Raw genomic sequence first — 23549 nt, 5'->3', positions numbered from 1 at the left:
TCATTATAACTAAAATAGAAAATAGTTTTCAAAACCATATACAAATGCTCTGTAATCCTCTTCACCAAATTAACCTTATTTTCTCCCTAGAGTTAATGGTGCTATGAAAAGTACGCTTGTTCTTACCCCTTGATTTTAATAAGAAAATGAGTTATGTTCTGATAATCCTAAAACTCAGAAAAAGAAAATAACCACTGAAATTTAAATATTTTGATTAAAACAAAACAAAATGGCAAACGATCAAGAATCGACAAATTCATACATGAACTGAACATAAGCATGAGAAATAAGTGATCTCCAGTTAGTAAAACAGATTTTACTAAAATTGACTTTTTTTTTAAGTACAAAAGGCTAGTAACCAAATATGATCATTAGCTTTCATATGCATGTACTATATACTATACTGCAAACCTTAATGCAAACTAAGATATAGAACTTTGAATTTTAAAAATTCGCCGCCCAAAATGGAGGAGGAATGCTATTAAGTCCACAAAAACGACCTGAAAAAAACACTTAGGCTATAAACCTTTACATATTTTCACTGATGTTCAAATTGTGGGTTAACATTGTTATTTTACAACAAATGCATTGCTATTAAGAGTAGAAATAAAGAAAGGTGATGGAGAAAGTTTCCCATCTCTCCATACTGTTATAGGTTCACATTAGCGAATAAAAGGAGAGACAACAGGTGAAGAGAAGTGAACTCTTCATTAGTACTGTGCTAATAAGTCTTACTTTTTTACTCAAAGTAATAGGAAATGACAATGAATACTTAAAGACAGTGAATTATTTAAAAGTTTTACTACATGCAAGTTTCATTACATTTCTTATCAATTTTAGCACCCCAACAAGAACTCCAAAAAAATTCTGTTTCCAACAAAGAGAGAGTAACTCACAAAGAAAGAATTAGATTAGCCATTAGACTTCCCACAGAAAACAAAATAAACTAAAAGTGCTCTAAAAGAAAATAATATTGAACCTAGAGTTTTATACTCCAACCAACCAATCTAGTGTGAAGGCAAAAACAAAGACCTTGCCAGATGTATATAGATAGATTCAAAGTTGCTTCTCACATATCTCTTCAGAGGAAGTTACTTGATTGATTTTATGTGTGAGTGCTGTGTGTGAGCGTGCTCTTTCTTTCACCTGAGCAATTATATATAAACACAGGATCCAATAAACAGTAGAAGAAATGAAAAGAAATCCCAGAAGTGCAATGAAAAGAAATCCCACGATGATGGCAGTACAGCAGGTCCAAAAGACAATCATTCCGAATTAGAACAAGTCAGAGGACTCTGAGAAAAATATCCTAAATAACATGGATTCAAGAACAGTATGACTGACAACTTGGAAGTTCTTAATAAAATTTAAGTACATGACTCGCTTGTCATAAGAAATATAAAAGGCAATCAGAGTCTAGGAAAAACAAAGATGAAAACATCCATATAATTTGGTCACCTAAAGCATTCTTTGAATAGGTACTCAGAAGACTACATCTACTCCCCCACAGCCTAAGAATGCTACTTGGTTCTGCAATAACTAACAGATACTCCTAACACTATGAAGATGTTCACTGGTTTTCAATTACTATAATCAACAGAGGACGAGGCATGAAAGGTCGCTACTGTAGTTATAGATGTAAGTACTGTAAACTATGATACAAAGTAACTAAAGATTTCAGTTGTGACAAATTATAGACTAAATGTAAAAATCCTAATATAAACATCTAGTCACAGAGGAGAAAGTATTCATATTCTTCTGGACCCATGTTTCCAACTACTAATCTTCATTGAACAAAAAGCTCATCCTGTTTTTGATCTTTTTGTCATTCATCTCCACTATTTATCAATTTTGTCACTGTCCTTATTAAATATTTGCACCTTGCTTTTTTACTTGTTTTACACTGTACTACTGGTGGCCAAAATCTTTCAAACTGTGCATGCTTTTTAAATTTTTAAAATTATCAAATACTTCATATATTCAAGTTGTAAAGTATAAGGCAGACAACATGTATAATTAAAAAAACCTATCCAGTTTAGAAATCAACTATTACCAAAAATTCTGAAGTCTCCATATGGCCTTTCATATCATATCCACCTGCTGTCCCACACATGTACCTTGGGTTAAACCTCTGAATCAGTGCTTAGTATCCTTTTGCTTCTCTATGATCTAACTACATACAGTATTCTTCAATACTACACTGTTTAGTTTCTGAACTTAATTAATATAAATGGTATCACACTTTGTGTATATTTTGTCATTTTGAGATTCATCTATACTGATGCATATGGCTGTGTAAATGATTCATTTTCCTTTAGTATTCTACTTATTATATGAATATACTACAGATTATCCCCTCTCTTTTTGATGAACATCTGGGTAGTTTCTAGTTTTTTGCTATTATTTCAAGCAGTGCTGTCTTGAATATTTTTGTATGTTTCCTGAAGTACACTTAGTTGGTATTTTAATGTTTCTGAGAAAGTGGTAGCTTTATGACTTTATTGCTCAGGGTTTTCCTACAAAAATGACATACTTGCACCTCCATAAAAATAAGCCATATTTAAAATTAGAATCAAAGTGCCTCCTATAATTTTTTAAAAATTTAAAATTAAGGTATAATTAACATACAGTAAAATCTATCCTTTCAGTCTACAGATCAAAAACAAGAATGTTAAGTGGTCAAATAATAAACAGCAGCTCAAGAGAAGACAAACATTCTTCAGAAAAGCTGGCTGAAAAAGTTTTATTAAAGAAGTCCTCTAAGAAGAATATTTATTCCCACATACAACAGAAAATAAGAAGAAAGAAGATATTGGAATTTTGTTTCAAGCCTTCCTAGGAACAACCTAGAACGTATCTGTGACTTTCAGCCCTGTGTAGGGAAAGGGTAAATATATAAGAACCTGGAAGAAAGCTTTGAAGTGAGCATCCTCTTGAACGGTAGTGTTCTGATCACTTGGGAGGAGAGGGAACAGGCTCTGAAGTCTCACCCTTTCACAAATCACCTTGTTAGGATGGCCAGGTAGAGGTGCTGAATTGGCCCCGGGAGATATCTGGGAAAAAGAGGGAGAAGAAAAGGATAGTTCATGGCTAGCGCACCAATGTGGAGAATCATGCCTATGAAGGACAGTCTGGATTTTCTAGGTATTTGATTTTGTTAGCAGAGACTGAAAGAAATTAAAAATTAATCTTAAACATCAAAACAAATATGAGGATGGCAAAGATTGCCTCTGGCAATGGATCTCTTACAAAAAATTAAAGCAAAGCAGCACTGCTCAAGAATGCAAACTCCTTCATGTTTCTCATGTAATATCTACTGATATCTTTTCTGTTGGTATTAATTCTGAAATCCTAAAGGATACAGACAAGACTTCATGCTAAGAAAACCTGAGGTAAAAATATATATCTTAAGTACTAAAAGTGTCCACTTGGACTAAGATTAACATTTTTTCTCATTCCAATTTTTTTTGTTGACCTTCCAAATGATTGTGCAAAGGAAGATGAGAGATTTCAGAACATTTGTGGCAAAACTTCTAGAGATCATAGATAGGTATAAAAAACAAGACTCTGGAGATCTCAGTTCTATTCAACACAAACCTAACAACCTTCCTAAGAAATAAAAGACAAGATCATAAGCCCCAAAGTAAATGACCGTATGTTTTAAATGCATGGCTTCACTAATCTCTTTAAATTCATCTGTAAATATACTCAGTCTGTAGCATTTTAAATCATGGACATCAAAGTGAACATCACCTGTTCCACTGTGCTGTGGAGTGAACTGCCCTTGGGGGTTAAAGTTTATGAACCTGCTTGTCTCTACGATGAAGATCATGTGCTTTAAGGCTGTCTTCGTTTTAGTTTCATTGCCACATTCATTCCCTTACATGTAATGTCTATTCTGTGACAGCCTAAACCAAAAAGATAGGCATGGTTCCTTACCTTCAAGAAGTAGATGCTATAAAAAATAAACAACAAAAAAAATCAGTGTACAATATAAAGAATATCATCTATGATAATGGTGCATACTGGGTGCTATGGAGAAGTACCTGGCAAGAGACAGCAGTCAAGTCAGAAAACTACAGAATGTTCAATATGGCAGCTCGGGAAGGATATAGCCAGAGAGAAAGGCAAAAACAGATCATGAAGTGGTATGCTACTTATATTAACAACCCTGCTATAATAAACTTCCTTAGCCCCTTTACAAATTTTTGTTTCTGGTTTGCTCTGAGCCTGGTAAACAGATTAAACCATGTCTGTTGTAAGAGTAAGCTTACTTTCAAAGACTTTCCTAGGACTAAAAGCAAAACACCTGAGGGCAGTAACTTTAGAACTCAGTACTGCTATGCAAAATGTTTTGGACAAGAACTAAAGCCTATCTCTCTCTCTACTACAAACACGAATGTGCTAATATCCTTTACCACAGCGGTCCCCAACCTTTTTGGCACCAGGGACCAGTGGCTCCTGTGAGATTCTAATGCCTGATGATCTGAGGTAGAGCAAAGGAAGTGATGCTAGCACTGGGGAGCGGCTGCAAATACAGCTGAAGCTTTGCTGGCTTGCCCGCCACTCATCTCCTGATGTGCTGCCCAATACCTAACAGGCCATGGACCTGTTTAGTCCATGGCCCGCAGGCTGGGGACCCCTGCTTTACCACTGTGATGAAGTATGAACTGCTGAATCAAGGAATATTTACTGACTGCCTCCTATAAACAAAGAGTTACACTAGGAAAGAATAGACAAAACATGGATCCTATGCTCAAAAAGTTTATCCTATTAAAAAAAGATGCAAGCAGCCAATTATAGGATATTTTAAATGCCATAACAGAGGTAAAAATTAGAGATAGAAGCCTTGGGTTTATTTGATAACAGTAAGAAAAAAATTCATAGGAAAAAGTGTATTTCATATTCTTGACTCATTCAATCTAAAGAGTGCTTTTACCACTTAAGCAATTCTCTCCTCAAAATGGTCTGTTCCTTTATGTAGATTTTCATAGTCTTTGCAATCTTCTTAAGCTCATAATTTGCACAGTAAGTACCTTTGAACAATGTTTTAATAAGGCCATTTGCCTTCAACTATCATACCTAAAGCAGTCTGCATGAGTAGCACTCTTAAAAACTGCTAGTACAAGTAGTTAGCAGGGAAAACAGAATCAGAGGGACAGGTTTCCCCTCTTAATTCTTTGTTCCTTTGAAAACTTAAGATTTCAGTAACATATAAGTAAAAAACTGGCAAACTCTGGCCTCTGTGACCACAAGTTAATAATTTTGAGGCATATTCCTTTCCTATCCACAATTTCCTTTGTTCAGAAGCTCCATTTGCCTATATAAAGGGAAGACTAACCATACAATGAAGAAAAGCTATATTCAAATCCTATAGTTAATTAGTTAATACAGACCTGGGTAGAAAAGATAGAAAGGTTTGAGCAAAACTAGATGCTCCCCCCGCCCCCGCCCCATAAAATAAACCCATACACAATCATTTTGTGTGTGTATGGGGGGTTAGAATTCTAAGATGGGTTCCAAGATTCCCACCCCTGGTGTGTGGGCAGGACTGTAAATACAGTGAATGTTATTCCTCTGATTAAGTTAAATTATATGACCTAAATTATACAAACCCCTTCACAGAGGTGAAGGGATTTTCAGATGTAATTAAAATCCCAAATCAGTTGGTTTTAAGTTAATCGAAGGGGAGATTATCCTGGTTAGGCCTGACTTAACCAGAGAAAGCTCTCAAAAGAGGAGCTGAGCCCTTCCTGGAGAGATTTTCCTGCCTACCCTACAAGCTAAGCTGCTATGTGAGAAGGCATATTAAGGGACCATGTGGGAGAGACGTGATGGCACTCTCTAGGTGCTGAGAATGGTCGCCAGTTGACAGCAAGAAAATGGGGGACCTTCAGTCCTACAATCACAAGAACCATATTATACCAACGACCAGTGATCTTGAAAAAGGACTTCAAGTCTCTGATGAAATCACAGCTCACATCAGGTAAGACCTTGACAAAGAACCCTATAGCTAACCCATACCAGGACTCCTGCTCCACGGAAACTCTTAACAGATTTGTGTTTTAAGCTTTCACATTTGTAGTAATTTGTTATACACAATCGAAAACTAACACTATATATATAATAGAATAAAAAATTGTTGTACCACACTCAAACTTTATCTAGAATTTACCTAGAATTTTAGCTATGTTAATTTATGAAAGATATAAGACATTTTAACCTAAGCAAATATAGCTGTTTTTAAAACCTTAATCTGTTAATAGCTAACTTCATGCCAGGCTCTCTGATTTTTATATACTGCAAGTCAGTTAATCTGGCTTGCTTAAAGACACACGTCTCATAAATACCAGGGCCATAATTTGAAGCCAAGTCTGTCTGGCTCTAAGGTTCATACTCCGCCCACTAAACCACCTTGTAGGTTAAGAATTTTAAAAGTAACATTCTTCTTTACAATTTAGTTGTTATTAGTAACTAACAGCTATTCTACAAGGACTATTTAAAGATATTTTAAGTATTATAAAATAAATTTGTTTCCGTTTAAATTGTTTCCGACAAAAATTTCCACTACTTCTCTAATCCTCCTTGTTAAAATTACTGAGGTTATACTATATCCGTAAATTGATGCAATTCCGTTTTTCTCTAACCTGGCAACCTTTGAGAATTACAAAGACATGGTAACTTCAGCCTTCTCTCAGGATGCAACTTATACTTAGAAAGTCATGCCAAGAAAACATCCCTAAAATGAGATTAAATCTTCAACTCCCACATTTCTTATTTTTAATGTTTATTTACATATAACTGTATGACTAATCCACATGGCATAATTGAGAAAAGCACTGTTCATTAAAACTAAAGTTATAGAAAACTGTTTAACCTTTTAAGCACCAATACATTACACTATTTTAGGGCATCCTCTGTTTAACGTGGCCTTTCCCTATTTTGGTAACCAAAATATAACCAAGAATTTAGCCTTTGTCTTGGAGAGTGTAGTAATTTATCAGTTATTGTGCTAAAAATAACATAGGACTTAGGTCAAAGTATTGTGCCAGAACTTGCTTCCTCCAAAATCACTTCTGATTACAGCTTTCTTCTTCATTCATTTACATTTATCTCATAAAGGCAGATGATGTGCAGGTATATGACATCTAAGCTACTATTAAGTAATGTACTTTCTACAAAATAAATTGCTCAAAGGCCTAAACAGTCTTCTCCAAAATAGCCACATTACTCTCCAGAAAAAAAAAAAATTCACTGTTACTTGCTAATACTATCAATTGGTCGACAGCATTCAAATCATAACCTAATAAAAGGGAAAAATGAAACAAAATATGAAGAGTCAAGTGCTTAGTGTTGACTCCAACCAATCTCTTATTTCTCTAGGTCGGAGTCTGGGTACCTAAAAAGAGGTCAAACCCAAATTATCTAAAAATCTACATAGTCTCACTGCTTCCATGATGGCAAGTATTAGGTAGACTTTATTAACAACTTAAAACAGTTTGAATCAGTAATATTTCTTTTGATAAATTCTCAGGTTATTCTCCCAAATATGGGAAAAGCCATATGTACAAATATGTTCATCACAGCACACTAATAGCAGTAATTTAAAAGAGAACTTGAAAAAAAAAAGAGAACTAGAAGGAACCTAAATGTTTAACAAATAAGTATGTGCTAAGTAAGATTACGGTTATCTGTGCTTGGTAGTCCTTAAACTAGGCTGTACTACCACCAGGTGAAGATCATTACTATCCAGCATGGAGGCAATCATTTTTCAAATTAACTATTACTCCCATTGATAGGCCTGTATCTTTCTGGGAGCAGAGTGGAGCCAGGATTGGTGAAAGTTGCGGAAAGGCTCCACCCTTTCCCCACCCATAATTAATGGGAAGAAAGGGGGAAGGGAGGCTCGTGCAACTAAGGTGGTCTCTAACCATTACATGTATTGAGATGGTGGACATAAAGATTAGGAGAAATAAGTTACACATTCTTTTAATAAATTGTTTCTTTCCTTCCCTTCCACAATCAAGATGTGCCTACAGAAGAATTCTTTCTTCAAGAAAGTGTATCTAAAATCATTTTACTTAGGCTGGTAAACTCCTAATAGATTGCTCTAAAGTATTTCTTCAAGATTTCTAAGAATCACATGAATATGGAAAACATCTAGACCATGACCAGTCCAAATCAACACAGAAATTATAAACACATACATATATATGTATATGTATATATGGGTATATTTGTAAAGAGGAAGTGTGACTGAGTTCTTTATGATTCTTATTAAAAATCATAATTCGAATTTATTGTATGTCTATCTACCATGTGCTAGATGCTGTGAATATAATGAGAAAAAAGAAATAGTCCTTGCCCTCAAAGAGAGTCAGTCTAGTGAGGGGCACTTCAACAGAAACTAAATGAGGACAATAGGGCCCCCTACCAGAGGGGTTAGATGTAAGGTGTCCAAACAAGGGGCATAGGTAAGGTGTTCAAATCCATAAAAAAGGGACATGAAAAGGTATGAGTGGAGGGAAAGACTGTGAGCATGGACCCTCTTCATCTATGTACTCAAATTTCTCACTTGTTAATTTACTACGCAGAGTTCAAATATCTGCTTGATCTCCTCCAGATAATGTCACATTAGGAATTTACATTGGCTGAATGAACCAGACTAGAACTACAGGGTTCAAATGTGTGTTTACAATCTGTATGCTCTCTCCAGGGAAAAATAAAGCAAGCCATGAGTTAACCAAAGTAGAACAGAACTAAAAATGAATGTCTGATACGTGTGATTAATAAGAAAATAACCAGAACCATCACAGGACTAATCAAGAATTACCTTTCCAGCAAAATGCATTACAAAATGGTGGTGGCCTAAACAAAACTGGGGCAGCACAAACAGAGAAATAGATGGAACAGACTGGAAATAGAAGACAAAGATAATCTTAACCAAAAATCTTTTCATAATAATCATTTCACAGATTTTTAGCTAAGGATTTCTCATCCATTTGTCCCACCCACGGCCTAGAAAAAAAAAGTAAAAAATGAGCACAAATAAAAACAGTCTGGTGATATAACTAAAAGACTCATCTAAAGCTGTTGGCAGAGACAATAGATCTACAATCTACATTATGATGCTAACAGAGTCTGTTATGTCTGACTATGCCATCCTGTCCATCCTTCATCAAAAAATCAAGCTGCTCTAGTAAATTCCCAATACTTACTCAGATTAATACTTGCCAAGTTAGTTTAGCTATAAAAACAGGGTGGGTATATAAGCATCAACAAGTACAGAAACACAAACTCCCTTTTAGAATCAGAGAAGACACTGGAAGTAGAGGCTAAACAGAGATCATTTAAATCCAACTCTCCTATTTTACAAATGAGGGCCTGAGGCCCACATGGCTAGACTGCGGCAAAACTTGATTCAAGTATAGCCTTTAAAAGGCTGCCAATTCTCTCAGAAATAAGTCTTTTACAAAATTATAGAAATCAAAATTGAATCCCTATAATAGACTTAAGGCTTAACAGATTTCCAAAAAGTGAAATATACTATGCCAATAAATTTGTAAGCCAGCAAGAACTGGGGTATGGGATATGTGAAATGATACAATTCTCACTTGAAAATCCAGTTAGTGATTTCATTTTTTGATTGCCAGTACATCCCAGCTTCATTGCAACTGATTTGACACCTATATTTAGTCTTGTATTGTTTCTTCTACAGAAGTCCAATTTCTTCCATTAGACTGTGTTCTCCAAAGGCGGGGAGAATTTCAGTTTGATGCCAATTGTCCCTAGATCTTTATTGATTTGATTTCATAAAAACTGTGTGAATGGATCTTTCCTTTTTAAATTTAAGCCTAGTTACCAGGGGTACTCCTTGCTATTTAAAGGAATTTTATAGTAAATATGTTAATAGTACCTGCAATCGCGGCCAAACAGAATCCAAACATGCTTGCAATTCTAAGGTAACAATTGTGTATGAGTTGCATACACTTAAATTTCTGTACATTACGTGCGTCTCATTAAGAAAAAAGGCAATTCATATGATGCCAGCAATGATTACATGTATTTGTGTTTCTGTTTACGATGGAATAATTAACATACCCAACTTATACTGAATAGCAGCATACATCATTTTTGAAGCACAAAGAAAAAGCGAAGTCTCGTTTACAAGTCCTACACACGGAAATGAAAACTTTATTCTTTGGCCCTCAATGATTTGAAAAACTCACAGTTCAAAACCAACCTCTCTCATTCTTCAGCCCTGAAAGGAAGAACTTCTATCCTCTGAGAACAAAACACAGCCTGTCCAGAAACCCGCCGCGGTAGAAGGACGCGAGAGAGGACCCTTCCGAACTGGTTCCGCGTTCTCCTGGGTGACATCATTTCACCTGCGCCTCGGCAAAAAGGGAGGGAGCCGGAGAACCAGGCCATCTGCCAGACGGCAGCGGGCTGGCGCTCCTGCTAGCTGCTCCCGCACCTCCTCACCACCGCCCCAGCCCCAGGAACAAAGAGCGGCGGGAGACCAGGCCGCGCCCCTCCAAGCACGGGACAGCCAAACCTCTGGCCTGGTTGCCAGGCGCGACCCCGCAGGCTCAACGGCCTGAGGCTCGGCCTGTCCCACCCTTGAGCGGGAACCAACGGCAGCTGCTGCCACTACCTGCAAGGGAAGGCTCCGCCCTGCGGGGCTGCTCCCGCGGCTCCTTGCTGGGCCACCGCCTCCTATTGTGACTGCTCGCCCAGCCAGTGGCTAGCTCGCCAGATCCCTTGTCCCCGGGGCCTCCTCACCCCCGGAACCCGGGCTCCGACTGAGGCGCTGTCACGGCGCTTCCTTCCTCCCAGCACCATCACACGGGCCGCGCCAGGAAACGACGGCTACACGCCCAGAGCTGACACAGTCGGCTAACGCCTCGGTGGCTCCATCCTCTCTGCCCCCGCGCCCCAACTGCCGGGGTCGCTGCGCCGCACCACCCCTCACCGCTGCACGCGGGACCCCGCCCCACTGCACCCAGCCTCGGTGCTCACGGACCGGGCTTGCCAAACGCCTGCGCACTACCCTCCGTTGCGCGCGCAGGCGACGCCCCTCGCTGCTAGGCCGCAAGATGCGCCAGCAGGGGGCCCTCCCACTTCTTGGTTCTGGGTCGCCCCCGCCCCGCCTCCTCGCCGAAACAAACCTAGCAAACCCAGCGCACCAGACCGCCCGACGCTCCGCCTCTTTCTCCCTTGGCTCAGCTCCGCGAGGGGAGCCCCCTTTGTTTCCACCCCGCTGGAGAAGGGGCGGGGCGGGGCGGAGCAGGGCTGCGTGGCGCGCGCAACTCGGACTAGTTCCGGCAACAGAGCCCGCAGCGCCGCACCCTGGCACACCCGGTCCAAGCCCGCCTCCCCCGCGCCCTGACGCTGGACAGCAGGCGGGGCCACATCTCCCAATTGGTACACTTCTCTCACTAAATTGTTGCTACTGGTCCGTGCCTCCCACCTCCAAAACTCAGCAATCAAACAGTAACTGACCTCACTCCAATTCACAATATGTATTTATATGGCCCGAGAAATTTTTACTGATGAAGAGGAAGGTGATCAGTCCAAGGTTTTTCACAATGAAGCAAGTAGGTTCAAACACAACTTGTCTGACTGCAAGGCTGAATTCAAAGTGACAGTTATTCAGACCGTGCTGAAGATGGGAAATGAGATAGGTAGGAAAACCTATGCCAGCTTGGTGACCTGGTCACATTCGAGATCTAGAAGAGGAAAAGTAAGACCTTTCGTAAAAGTACAATAAATAAAAAGAAAGGACAGTTAAGTGGTATCGGAAGACAGAAAGGCAGCCAAGGGGACATTTTGGAAGAAATGCACTTACGCAGACAGGAATTAGATGATGTATTCAAGGATAGTGATAAGATTTTACAGTAGTGCAAACAGCAAAAAACCCAGGTTCTAGTTCTTTTGGCATTACTTAAACCAGCCTCCTTCTCGCTCCAAATCTCAGCTGCTTCCAGTAGAAAATTAGGAAATTAGACTAAAATAATGTTCCAGGACCCCCTGAACCTCTATGTATGAATAATACTATATGGTAATTATTCATCTCTCATATCAGACTGAGCGCTGGCCCTCTGTTTTGACTCTCTACCACCAAGGTCCAAACCTAGAGCCTGAAACACAACAGCAGGTGCTTAGCAACTGTTCAATCCAAGTTCTAGCAATAACATCATAGGCTTTTACAATTCCTGGGCAAAGAAAAGCTAGAATGAGATAACAGGTTCCTATGAACACAACTCCTTCCCCAGTTCCACACAACCATTATGAAGCTCAGTTATACAGCTGACTCTTCTCCTATCTCTGCCAGTCTTCCAAAGCAGCCAATTTGGAGATGATTACATTAAAATTTTTATGTTCCCCCCCCCATTCATGGTACAGAGTCATAAATCCCAGCCACACCTTTAGCTGCATCCAATGTAATCCGTTCCTAACCTCTGAATCCTTCACAACTTCCCATCTACTGCTGTAGATTGACGTAGCATTACAGATCTTCCAGCAGAAGCTCAGCTATCCAAGCTTCCTTACATAAAACCACCTTAAAACAGCTTTTCATGTATACTTAGATGTAGGCTATATGATGAAAGGGTAAACAAGGCAGATTAGGAAAGGGGAGGGAAATTACTATTAGGGAGCTGTCCAATCATAAAAGTCAGACTCCTCAAGTGCTAAATCTCAGTAGCAAAAATATACTACAGTCCTCCGGGATTCCTAACCCTTAAATTTATGTGAATCCCCCTGGGCTTCAGCCAATCCTTTGTGAGGCAAACTCCTTGAGAACCCTTCTCAAATGGTTAAGATGTAAACAATGCTCCCACGTCTCACAGTTGGATAGTTTAAAATTTGTACTGCTATTCTTCTCTGATTTCCTTAACCAGAAAATCTGGTACCCTGCTTATAAACACTCAATGATAAGCTTTAAGGTGCGCCAATTATACCAGAGCAGTTGCTCAACTCCAGTCCACCTATAATTTTATTTAGTGTCCAAAAAAATGGGAAGCCTTATTGGAGAGGTGTTCAATACAACTTTCTGCAATGATGGAAGTATTTGGCATCGGCATCATCCACAAGGTAGCAACATGTGGCTACTGAGCACTTGAAATGGAGCTAGTCAACTATGAACTGACCAGGATCAGTTTAAATAGCCACATGGGGCTAGGGGACAAAACAGCACTTCCATAAATAGTTGCTTGTGATAACAATGTCTCAAAAATTCTGACTGAAAGATTGTGCTTTCTAATAGGATTTCACAACAGAAGTGAAAACTGAATGACTACTAAAAACCTCTTCCTGAGGTACCCAAGTCATATAAGTCCACTCAGAAAATAAAAATACAGGTATCCACCACTTTTCAAAAGTCTGCTTTACACAACTTCACTATTATGAAAGACCTACATTAGTACCCATTTCGCTAAAGGAAAGAAATCTGAAGAGGATTTTCGCTTTTGAAAAAGGTGAAAAGTGAATAGCGTTCAGCAGCCATTATAGAGGCAATGCACCCCAAACAGCGAAAGTGGCACTGCCAAGCTTACCCTGGCAACTACTCTCAGCATCAAGCTGCCATAGCTCTAAACTGTCTATAAGGATCTGTGCTTTATCTTGATTTATTCTGTGCATCCATTAGCAAGATGTGTCCTAAGGTAGGTGCTTGAACACTTTATGCCATTTTGGCTTACGAAAGGTTTCATAGGAATGGTTTACTTTCAGGTAAGTGGAAGAAACCTGTATACCAATACATTGCTTGCCAAATAGGAAAATACTGAAGTTCCTTCAAGTGTGTCTCTGGTCATTGGGATTCTTTATCATTCTAATATGTGAGAATAACAGCTTAGGTTTTGATTGAGTTGTAGTAGATCTAGAGATGAATTAAGGGGTACTGATTCTTTACAATACTGACTTTCAATCTATGAGCAAAAGCATCCTTATATTGCCTGAGTCATTAATTTTTTTCAATAATGCTTCACAGTTTTCCATAGAGGTCTTGCCCATTTTTGTTCTTGGGTTTATTCTAGGTTTTATACGTAATTATTACTTCTAATAGTTTATATTAAAACTATATATACAATCCTGTTAGCAAAAAATAATAACTGTTCAATTTCTTTCCAACACACATTTTTCTCCTTTGTCTTACTACACTGGCTAGGACCTCTAGTACAATACTAAACAGGTATGGTGAGAGCAGGCATTTGACTTATTTCAAAACTGAAAAACTTTCAACATTTCACCATTAAGTATGATGTTTGCTGTAGGATTTCTGTAGATACCTTTAGCAAATTTTCTTTTATTTCTACTTTGTTAAAAGCTTATCATAAATGGGTGTTTAATTTTATCAAATGTTTTCGCATCTACGAGATAATCTTATGATTTTCCTGTTAATGTGTGAATTACATTGTTGGTTTTTGGATATTAAACCAATTTTACATTTCTAATAAAACCATGTCTTATTGTATTACCTTTTTTATATATTGTTCGATTTGGTTTGCTAATAGTTTGTTTAGGATTTTTACATCTGTGTTCTTGAGTGAGATTAGTTATTTTACATTTTTGTAATGTCCTTGTCAGATTTTGTTTCAAAGATTATGCCAGCCACAGAAAATGAAATCAGCAAGTGTTCACTCTTTTTCCATTCACTAGGAGATTTTCTGTAAAATTGGTGTTATGCCTTCTTTAAATATTTGGTAGAATTTGCTGATTAGTCAACTAAACTTGGAAGTAAAGTTTTTTAGTAGTTATGGATTTCTTGTTAGATTTTCTGTCTTTTGCTTATTTCCAACAAATGAAAAACAACTAAAATCTCAGGATATATATATAAGGAAGATCTCATTCTAAAATTCACAATCTGTTTCTAGAAAACTATTTTGCAATCTTATGCATCTGAAGGGTACTACTGCTGGAAATACATTTTTCAAGTACCCTGCATAACAATCATAAACAAATTTTACATAAGCGATATTTAACAGTCTGCCAAACAGTAAATATAAAATTTGTTTTTGTGCTCAATCTTGCATTTCTAGACTTCGAAGAATATCTAAATAATGGTTATCTGAAGGACCTTTATACAAAAGAGGGGACTATGAGGCTATAGGCTTTCCTGTCTCTCTATACACATCAATGACAAATTACAGTATTTATTGTCTGTTTCCCCTGTTAAACTATAATAAGCTCCTCCAGGGCAGGTCCCATTTCTCTTTTGTTTATATATTACTGATGTTGGCTGATAGAGAATATACACAAAAGGAAAATATATTTTAATATATTGAAAGGCATGATTAAAGAGCCGCAGATAAAGAATCACTTGTCCAGATGCCCAAGAACCATGTACACGGAAGAAAAATATCATGGGGAGAAAAAAAGCTACACATTTTTGGGCCCTGCCAAAGAAGGTGCTGGGTAGAGAATGGCACTCCTGCTAGAAGTCTGTGACTTCTATAATGAGGAAGCAGTTTCCCACTGTTAACACTATCAGAAATAGGACTGTGCTGCCATCATATCCACTGCCACATCTCCTGACAATAACCTCACTCCAACTCCATCCACTACGGCTGGGACAGTGGCCTCTACTCTGTGTTCTAACATAGCATTAATCGTCCTGCCTTGCAAATATGTATTTACTCGACTCTTTTGACCATGAGACAGTAAACTTCTTGAAGCTATGGACTAAGCCTCACTGGTTCTGGTAAGGGGTTTAGCGCATGGCAAATGCTCAAATAGTTCAATTTATTTAATTCAGTAAATATTTCACAGCAGTGGTATTTCTAATATTTTTCTCAATAGGTAAATTTCCGAGGGAGAAATAGGGCACAGAAACAGAATGGGTACAAGAACACAAAAAGTAAATTTCAAAATTTCCCGCTCACCCTCCTCCCTAAAAGTTCTCCTCCTTCCACCAAAACCAGCTAAAAAGACCTAATAAGATGAAGCTGCACAGAGGAAAGGTGTATTGGCCATAACCGTTTAGGCCATGCAGTATCTACAAGCATGACAAAATTCAATCTAATGCAAAACAAGCAACATAAGCATTTTCACCCATGTTACCCTGTCATAATGTAAAAGTTAATTACCAGCAGCTGCCAGCTATCGTTGCTAAAGATGAGAAAGGGGCAGCAAAGTTGCACCCAAACCCAAGGCCACTGAAAGCCACTCATGATATAGTCATATAAGCTTTGGGATGGGAGAGTGGTCAGATCACTTGCTGTTCCAATAGTGTATGTGAGAGATGCCAGGCACTAAACCTTGGCAGAGGGGATAATGTAGGGTAGTGAAGGTGAGAAGAAGCTAAAGTGATCTAGGGTAAAAAGTCATAAGCCAGGAAGTTCAAGAGAGATGAGTAAATAAACCTGAGTGTCTAGGATAAGCTGAGTCAGAAACAGAAAAATTAGGGTCATCAAACCAGAAATGAAGAGGCAAGGATGCATATAAAGCACACACTGTACATCATAGCATGTTCTACCTCTGGATCAGGGTAAATAGGAAAGAGCTGACTCTGAGGCATGATCTGCCTTAACGTGTCTTTGAAGATGAGATCTCAAAGGCTCCTTGCTCATTCTGTTCTGGTGAACAAGGTACCATCTTAGGAGCAATTCTAGTTGCTATGACTCTCTTTAAATTGCTTCAGCAGCTTAATCTCAGGGCAAATCACACTCTAATTCTATAGTTTTACCAAATCCACTGGACAGCCACAGGCAAAGAAAAAAGTCAATCACACAGATCTAGGTTATTCTTTTCAACAAAATCCATTATTTCATTGTTAGGGATAAACTCTCTCATTTCTAAAATCATGTCTTACATTTAGGTTGTCTTAAGTGTTTTGATATTATAAAGATATAATGAATATTCTTGAGCATACATTAGAAAATATATCCATAAAGGTGAATTTCTAATAGTGCAACTCCTGCTTCAAAGGATATGTGCCTTTTTAATTTTGAGAAATATTGCTAGTTGCCTCCTAAAATGTTGTGCCAATTTTTACACCATCCATCAGTAAATGAAAATAGTTGGGAGTAGATTCTGGAGGAGAAACAGCAGTGTTTAAGGGCATTCCCCTGAGGGAAAATAGACTGACCCCATCTATAGCAGTAGGCCAAGGACTAGGGAGAGAGAGGCTCTGAAAAAGAAACTTGGGCCAAGGTGCTCTGAGCGCAACCGTATTTCATATCCAGCTTTAAGTTCTGTTATAATTCCCTCCTGTTAGATCCCTGAGACTATATTATAGTCTTGTTAAATGTAATAGCCTAGGAACCTGGCCCAAACTGGAGCCAAAATGACATCAGTGAGAACAGCAGCACTTAGGAAAGCTGGTGACTAACAAGCCCTGGGTCAAAGGGCTAGCTGGGAAAGCAAGCAGCCTTTCAGAGAGTCCCAGAACAGCTGGGGAGGAAAGCCAGCTAGACTGGTCAACAGCAGTTAAAAGGAACAAGGGCTCAAGTCATGAAGAATTGGGCACTAAAGGAAAACTATGACCTGAAAAGCCATTGAACATGAACTACATTTATATAAGGGCTTCAAGAAAATAAATAATTGATGGTATAAGCACTGATTAAGAAACAGAGAAGCACAGACAACTAGCTCCTTTACTTTGGGGTGGACAATGAAAAAGCATTCCTAAAAAGGGACATGGAAATGAGAGGTGATCTTAAAATGTTTGAGATGCAAGAAACATGAGAATGTTTTCTAAGTGGATCAGATCACATGAACATCTTATAACTTCCACCATGTTTAATTTAATAAGAAACAGACCTTCTTCTAGGGATGGTGGATCTCATCTGACCTCATAGTTGATAACCTGCTCTGGGTGTTCTCTTGGCTACAGAAACCTAAAATCTCGCATTCTTGAAATGTGATCAGTTCTCTGAAATGATCAGTGTCCTTCTGACGGCTTGTATTGATGACACACTTATGGAACCCTGTGGTTTTGCACAGACACTGTGATACATGGTACATCTCTACAAACCGCATCCTCCTGCCCATGCCACACTCAACAGGCCTTTCCAGATTTTACTTAAGTTAAAGAAGGAAGTGTATCATCTGAACAGAATCCCAACTTGTACCATAAAATAGAAATAACTTTAAATAAAAACCCTTAAAGTAAGGCAACTCTTTGTAGAGCAACTCGTAAGATTTAAACTCCCACAGGAAGTTTATTTATCCCTTCGTCTGCTTGCCTGTTCCTATTACAACAGTATAATAAATAAAAACAAAATAAACTTAACAGGCAATGCTATTTCAAAACTAGGACACCAAATTAATAATAATCTCAAAACACCTATCATTACATGATATTTCACAATAAGGCAAAAAGAGAATCTATTTAAAAACACATTGGGTCATACGATCCCATATAGCTCAGAAAGTACATATAAAATTATCAAATGTTTAAGTAAATGTAGATAAATTATCTAGAGACAGATTTCCTAAACATAAAAGCAATGAAATACATTTCAAATAACTATACCAATAGATATGCTGCTAAAATAATTTTAAATTTCTGTATTGGAAAAATAAATTCATTAAAAATTAAAAGCAGACGAATTTTTTGCAAATATGTTGAATGATTAATGTCCCCATACAAAGTGAATAGGAATACAGGAATATCCCCAAAGAAGAGAAAAATGTGCAAAAGGCAATTTTTTAAAAAGCAATGCAAATGCCTAATGAACAAATGAATATATGGCAAAACTATATAACCTCAGTAGTTATAAAAATATATATATACTTTAAAACAATTAGACACCATTTATCATCAATCACATTCACAAATAATCCTTTGTGATGCTCATATCCTCTGATTCAATTCTACTCTAGTAATCTGTGCTCAAGAAACAGATCATTGAAAACTTATTACCTAGACTCACGGACACAGACAGTGGATCAGTGGTAACCAGCGGGAAGGGAGGACAGTGAAGATAGATAGGGGTAAACAGGGTCAAGTATTTGGTGGCGGAAGGAAATTTAACTTTGGGTGGTGAACACAAAATGTAACATATATATTACATATTAATGAAGTATATTATTGAAACCTATTTGATTTTATTAACCAATGTCACTTCAATAATTTTAATTAAAAAACTTATCACAAAACTACAGTAATCAAAATACTGTAACACTGGCACTCAGACCAATGGAATAGAAAGCTCAGAAATAAAACCCTTACAAATATGGTCAACCAATATAGACAAGAGTTTCCAATACCATTCAATGGGAAAAGAAGTCTTTTCAACAATGGTGCTGGGAAAACTGGATACCCACAGGCAAAACAATAAAGACAGACCCTTACCTTACACTATGTATAAAAAGTAACTCAAAACGAGTCAAAGATCTAAACATAAGAGCTAAAAACTATAGAACTTTTAGGAAAAAACATACGAGAAAAGCTTTGTGACATTGGATTTGGCAATGATTTCTTGGATATGACACCAAAAGGACAGGCAACAAAAGAAAAAATAGGTAAATTGGATTACTTCAAAATAAAAACTACAGTGCAAAAGGACACAATCAATGGAGTGAAAAGGCAACCGACAGAATGGGAGAAATTATTTACAAATCATATGTCTGATAAGGGATTAATATCCAAAATATATAAAGAACTCCTACAAGTGAGCAACAAAAAATAAAACCTGATTTAAAAAATGGGCAAAGGATTTGAATAGACATTTCTCTAAAGAAGATAACAAATGGACAATTAGCACATGAAAAGATGCTCAACATCATTAATCAGTTGGGAATTACAAATCAAAACCACAATGAGATATTATCTCACACGAAGATGGTTATTATTAAAAAAAATAATAACAACAAATATTGGCAAGAATGTAAAAAAATTGGATCCTGTGTAACTTGTTCATGGGAATGTAAAATGGTAAGGAAAAACAGTATAGCAGTTCTTTGAAACATTAAAAATAGAAATGATCCAGCAATTCCACTTCCGGATATATATCCAAAAGAATTAAAAACAGGATCTCAAAGAGATATTTGTACACCATGGTCCTAGCAGCATTATTCACAATAGCCAGAATGTGGAAACAACCCAAGTTGTTTCCATAAAATGTGTTATATACATACAATGGAATATTAATTCAGACTTCAAAAGGAAGGAAATTCTGACATATGCTACAACATAATGCTAAGAGGAATTAGCCAGTCACAAGAAAATGAATACTGTATGACTCTACTTAAATGAGGTACACAGAGTACTCAGATTCATAGAGACAGAAAGTAGAATGGTGGTTGTCAGGGGCTGGAAGGAGAGAATGAGGAGTTAACTGTTTAATGGATGTGGGGTTTCTGTTTTACAAGATGAAAAATTTCTGGATATGGTACAACAATGTGAATATATTTAACACTACTGAACTGTTCACTTAAAAATGGTTAGGGTGGTAAATTTTATGTTAGGTGTATTTTACCACAACTATGAAGAAAATCTCATCACAGCAGCAAAGGGGGTATTTTAAAATATAAGCCAGATCATGTCACTCCTTTGCTTAAAACCTTCCATAGGTTTCCCATAACCAGTAGAATAAAATCTGAAGTTCTTTGCCTGGTTTATCAAGAGCTACATAATCTGGCCTGTGCCTACCTCTTCAACTTCATCTCATACCACTTCCACCCTCACCCACTTTGCTTGTGTACATCAGCCTTCTTTCTGTCTGCACAATCTTTCTAGCCTTAGGACCTTTACACAGCAGTGTCTCCTCACTAGAACTTGTTCATCACTATCATTCAGATCTTAGCCTAAATGTCACCTTCTTATAGGTAAGGCAATCTCAACCAATTGGAGCCAACTATCCAATTACTTGCACAGTACTTGTATCTGATTATTTACTGGTTTAATTAGTTCATTTTCTGTCCCTTCCACAAAAATTAAGTACCAGAAAAGCAAGGATCTTCTTTGTCTTTTCGCCACTGTATGCTGGTGACTCAACAGTGCCTGGCACATAATAGACACTTAATAAATACTAATTGGTATTGGTTTTTGAGGGGATAAAAATGTTCTAAAATTAGACAGTGGAGATAGTTGTTCAATTCTTTGAATATACTAAAAATCACTGAAATATATACTTCAAAGCAGTGAATTTTATGATAGCTCAATAAAGCTATTAAAATTTTTTAAGAGCAAAAAATTTAAAGCATGTTTTCTTATGTTATTGGAACTATTAAATAAGCCTGCTAATTATGTTATTCAAATTATTCTTATTTTTTTTCCTTCCTGTGATGGACATATCCTAAGGTGACCATTAATGAGTCATGACTTTGTGTAATCCCCTCCCAAAACCTGTGACTTGCTTCTAAGCCAAAGAATATGACAAAGGTGAAAGGATGTCGCTTCTTGATTATGTTTCATCATATAGGACACCATCTCAACCAATTAGAAAGATTCTCTTTCTAGCCTAGAAGAAGCAAACAGCCATGTTGTAATCTGCATATGGAGAGGATCACATGGCAGGGAACTATGGGCAGCCTCTAGGACCTGTAGTTGTCTTCCAACCAATAGCCAGTAAGAAGCTGGGGTCCTCAGTCATACAGCCTCACAAAAATGAATTCTGCCAACAATCTGAATTAACCAAGAAGCAGCAGATTCTTTCCCTAGTTGAGACTCCAGACAAGAGTAAGGCCCAGCTGACACTTTGACTGCAGTTTTGTGAGACCCTGAGCAGAGGAGACAGCTTAGCCTTGCCTCAACTTCTAACTAACTGGAAGTATGAGATAATAAATGTGTTGTAAATTGCTACATTTATGGTAATTTGTTACATAGCAACAGAAAACTAATATACCTACTGTCAACACACTAACCTCTTAACTGATATTTCTACTTCCACAGCATCTGTATATCTCTACAGTTGTGATTTTGTCAATTTCTTACTATACTATGAGCTTTGGCTTAAATATTTAAAGTGTGATGGTTCATGACTGTTCTATCAAATTAATAACCCTTGCTTTGAATTCTATTAAAAATGTCACTCCTGCTTTCTTCCTATTTGCATATGCTTGATATTATCTTTGCTTATCTTTTACTTTTACCTTTCGGTGTCATTTTGTTTCAGGTATGTCTCTTATATAAAGTATATAGTTGACATTTTGCTTTTTTAACCCAGTCTATCACTTAATAGCCAAATAGATAATTCACTTTGCCATATTATTTTGTAGTTTATCCTTACTCATTTTCTAAACAGTTCCAAAAGCTTTCATTAAAGCCTTTCTTTTTCATTAATAAATCAAATTTTATGCTTTTTATTTTTCCTCTTTTGATTTAAAATTATACACCTTAGTGGTATTCTACTACTAGTGAACATAAATACCAAGAATAAAACAATTTTATGAATTAGTCCTACTTCCACTAATTTTTAATTGGATAAACAATGTTCAGTTTTTTAAAATTCTGATTCCTATATTAGGCTACATGATCTTTCTCTATCTCCTTTTCTATCATAGTATAATTAAGGGACTTAAGTACACACTCATGTTCCTAAGAAACTGCCTGTAAAACAAGCTTCTATATGTCTAACTTTCTGTTGTTGTTCCTTTACTAACACCCTTTTGGGCTGTTTGAGGCTTCAGAGTCTAATTACTATCAGAAGCTTATTATCCCCTCAATATGGAATCATAGGGTGAGAGACCTGGAACAAACTTTAGAAACAATCTAATCCAAAGATAACAGTTTTTCTCAAATACCAACTCAATCTGTTGGTCATGACTAGGAGGTAGAAGAGAGAAATAGAAGCCCATAAGCAACGAATCTATTGTCCTTGTTCTGGTCCAACAGCCCCTACTACCCCCCTCCCCAACTTCTAAATGTAAAAATGAATTGTCAGGACCAAAAAAGACCTCTGGTTTCTGTCAAACATTACATTAGAAGTTACATTTGATGCACTGACCTTGCTTCCTAGTATATTCAAATACTAGATTTTTAAAATGGTAAGAGTGACAAAGCCTGAAATGAAGAAATTTAAACAGAGTAAAAAAACTCATTCAAAAAAAAATGAAAGAAACTGAAAGTTTTAAGATAACTGGCTGACAAAAAAAAAAAAAAAAAAAAAGATATGTGAATCTGAAAGCTGTTAAGTGATTCACTTTATTTTTTATTAAACTCCCTATTTTTTGTGTTCTGAATATAAAATGTCAACACTAATAACAACTATCAATTATTAAGCCCCGTCAACGGGCCAGGCTCTGCCACAAGACTTTATATATCTAAGGGTGGACTGTGGAGTCAAGCTGCCTGAGTTCAAATCTCAGCACCACTACTTGCCAGTATGTGACTGTTGCCAAATTATTTAAATGATCTATTAGCTTCTTCTTCATCTTTAAATGTGGATAGTAATAGTGCCCACTTCATAAATGATTTAATGCAGAACGCTTACAGGAGTGCCAGGAACATAGTCAAGAGCTCAATATCAATATCAACTGCTAATCTTTTACAATCACAATAGTATGGGTTATTAGCCTTATTTTACAGATGAAGAAAATGAGGCTTGAAGAACTTGCTTAAAGCCAAGTGGTGATTAGAATGTGGATCTCTGACTCCAAAG

General features: G+C 37.2%; 1 protein-coding gene across 14 annotated transcripts in view; it reads right to left on the bottom strand.

Moving 5' to 3' along the window:
• The window catches only part of RNF38 (ring finger protein 38), a 105942-nt gene that overhangs the window by 33284 nt on the left and 49109 nt on the right, over positions 1–23549 (bottom strand). Inside the window, exons 1-2 of one of the 14 annotated variants that reach the window (XM_039856773.1) lie at positions 10786–10985; positions 2904–3053 (exon numbers count right to left, since the gene is read on the bottom strand). The exons of 1 other annotated variant lie outside the window; for it this stretch is intronic. In XM_039856773.1, the coding sequence (XP_039712707.1) occupies positions 2904–3053; positions 10786–10845 (210 nt within the window). In that variant the 5' untranslated portion in view covers positions 10846–10985. Of the gene's footprint in view, positions 1–2903; positions 3054–10243; positions 10389–10657; positions 10986–11171; positions 11196–23549 lie in introns of those variants that run through there. 12 more of the 14 variants (XM_039856775.1, XM_039856782.1, XM_039856774.1 and 9 more) reach the window with 12 other exon arrangements.

Source organism: Pteropus medius, unplaced genomic scaffold, assembly GCF_902729225.1.
Source record: "Pteropus medius unplaced genomic scaffold, Ma_sr-lr_union100, whole genome shotgun sequence".
Taxonomy (NCBI): Eukaryota; Metazoa; Chordata; class Mammalia; order Chiroptera; family Pteropodidae; genus Pteropus; species Pteropus medius.
Note: the sequence above shows the minus strand (reverse complement) of the source record. Positions and strands in the feature narration are given on the sequence as shown.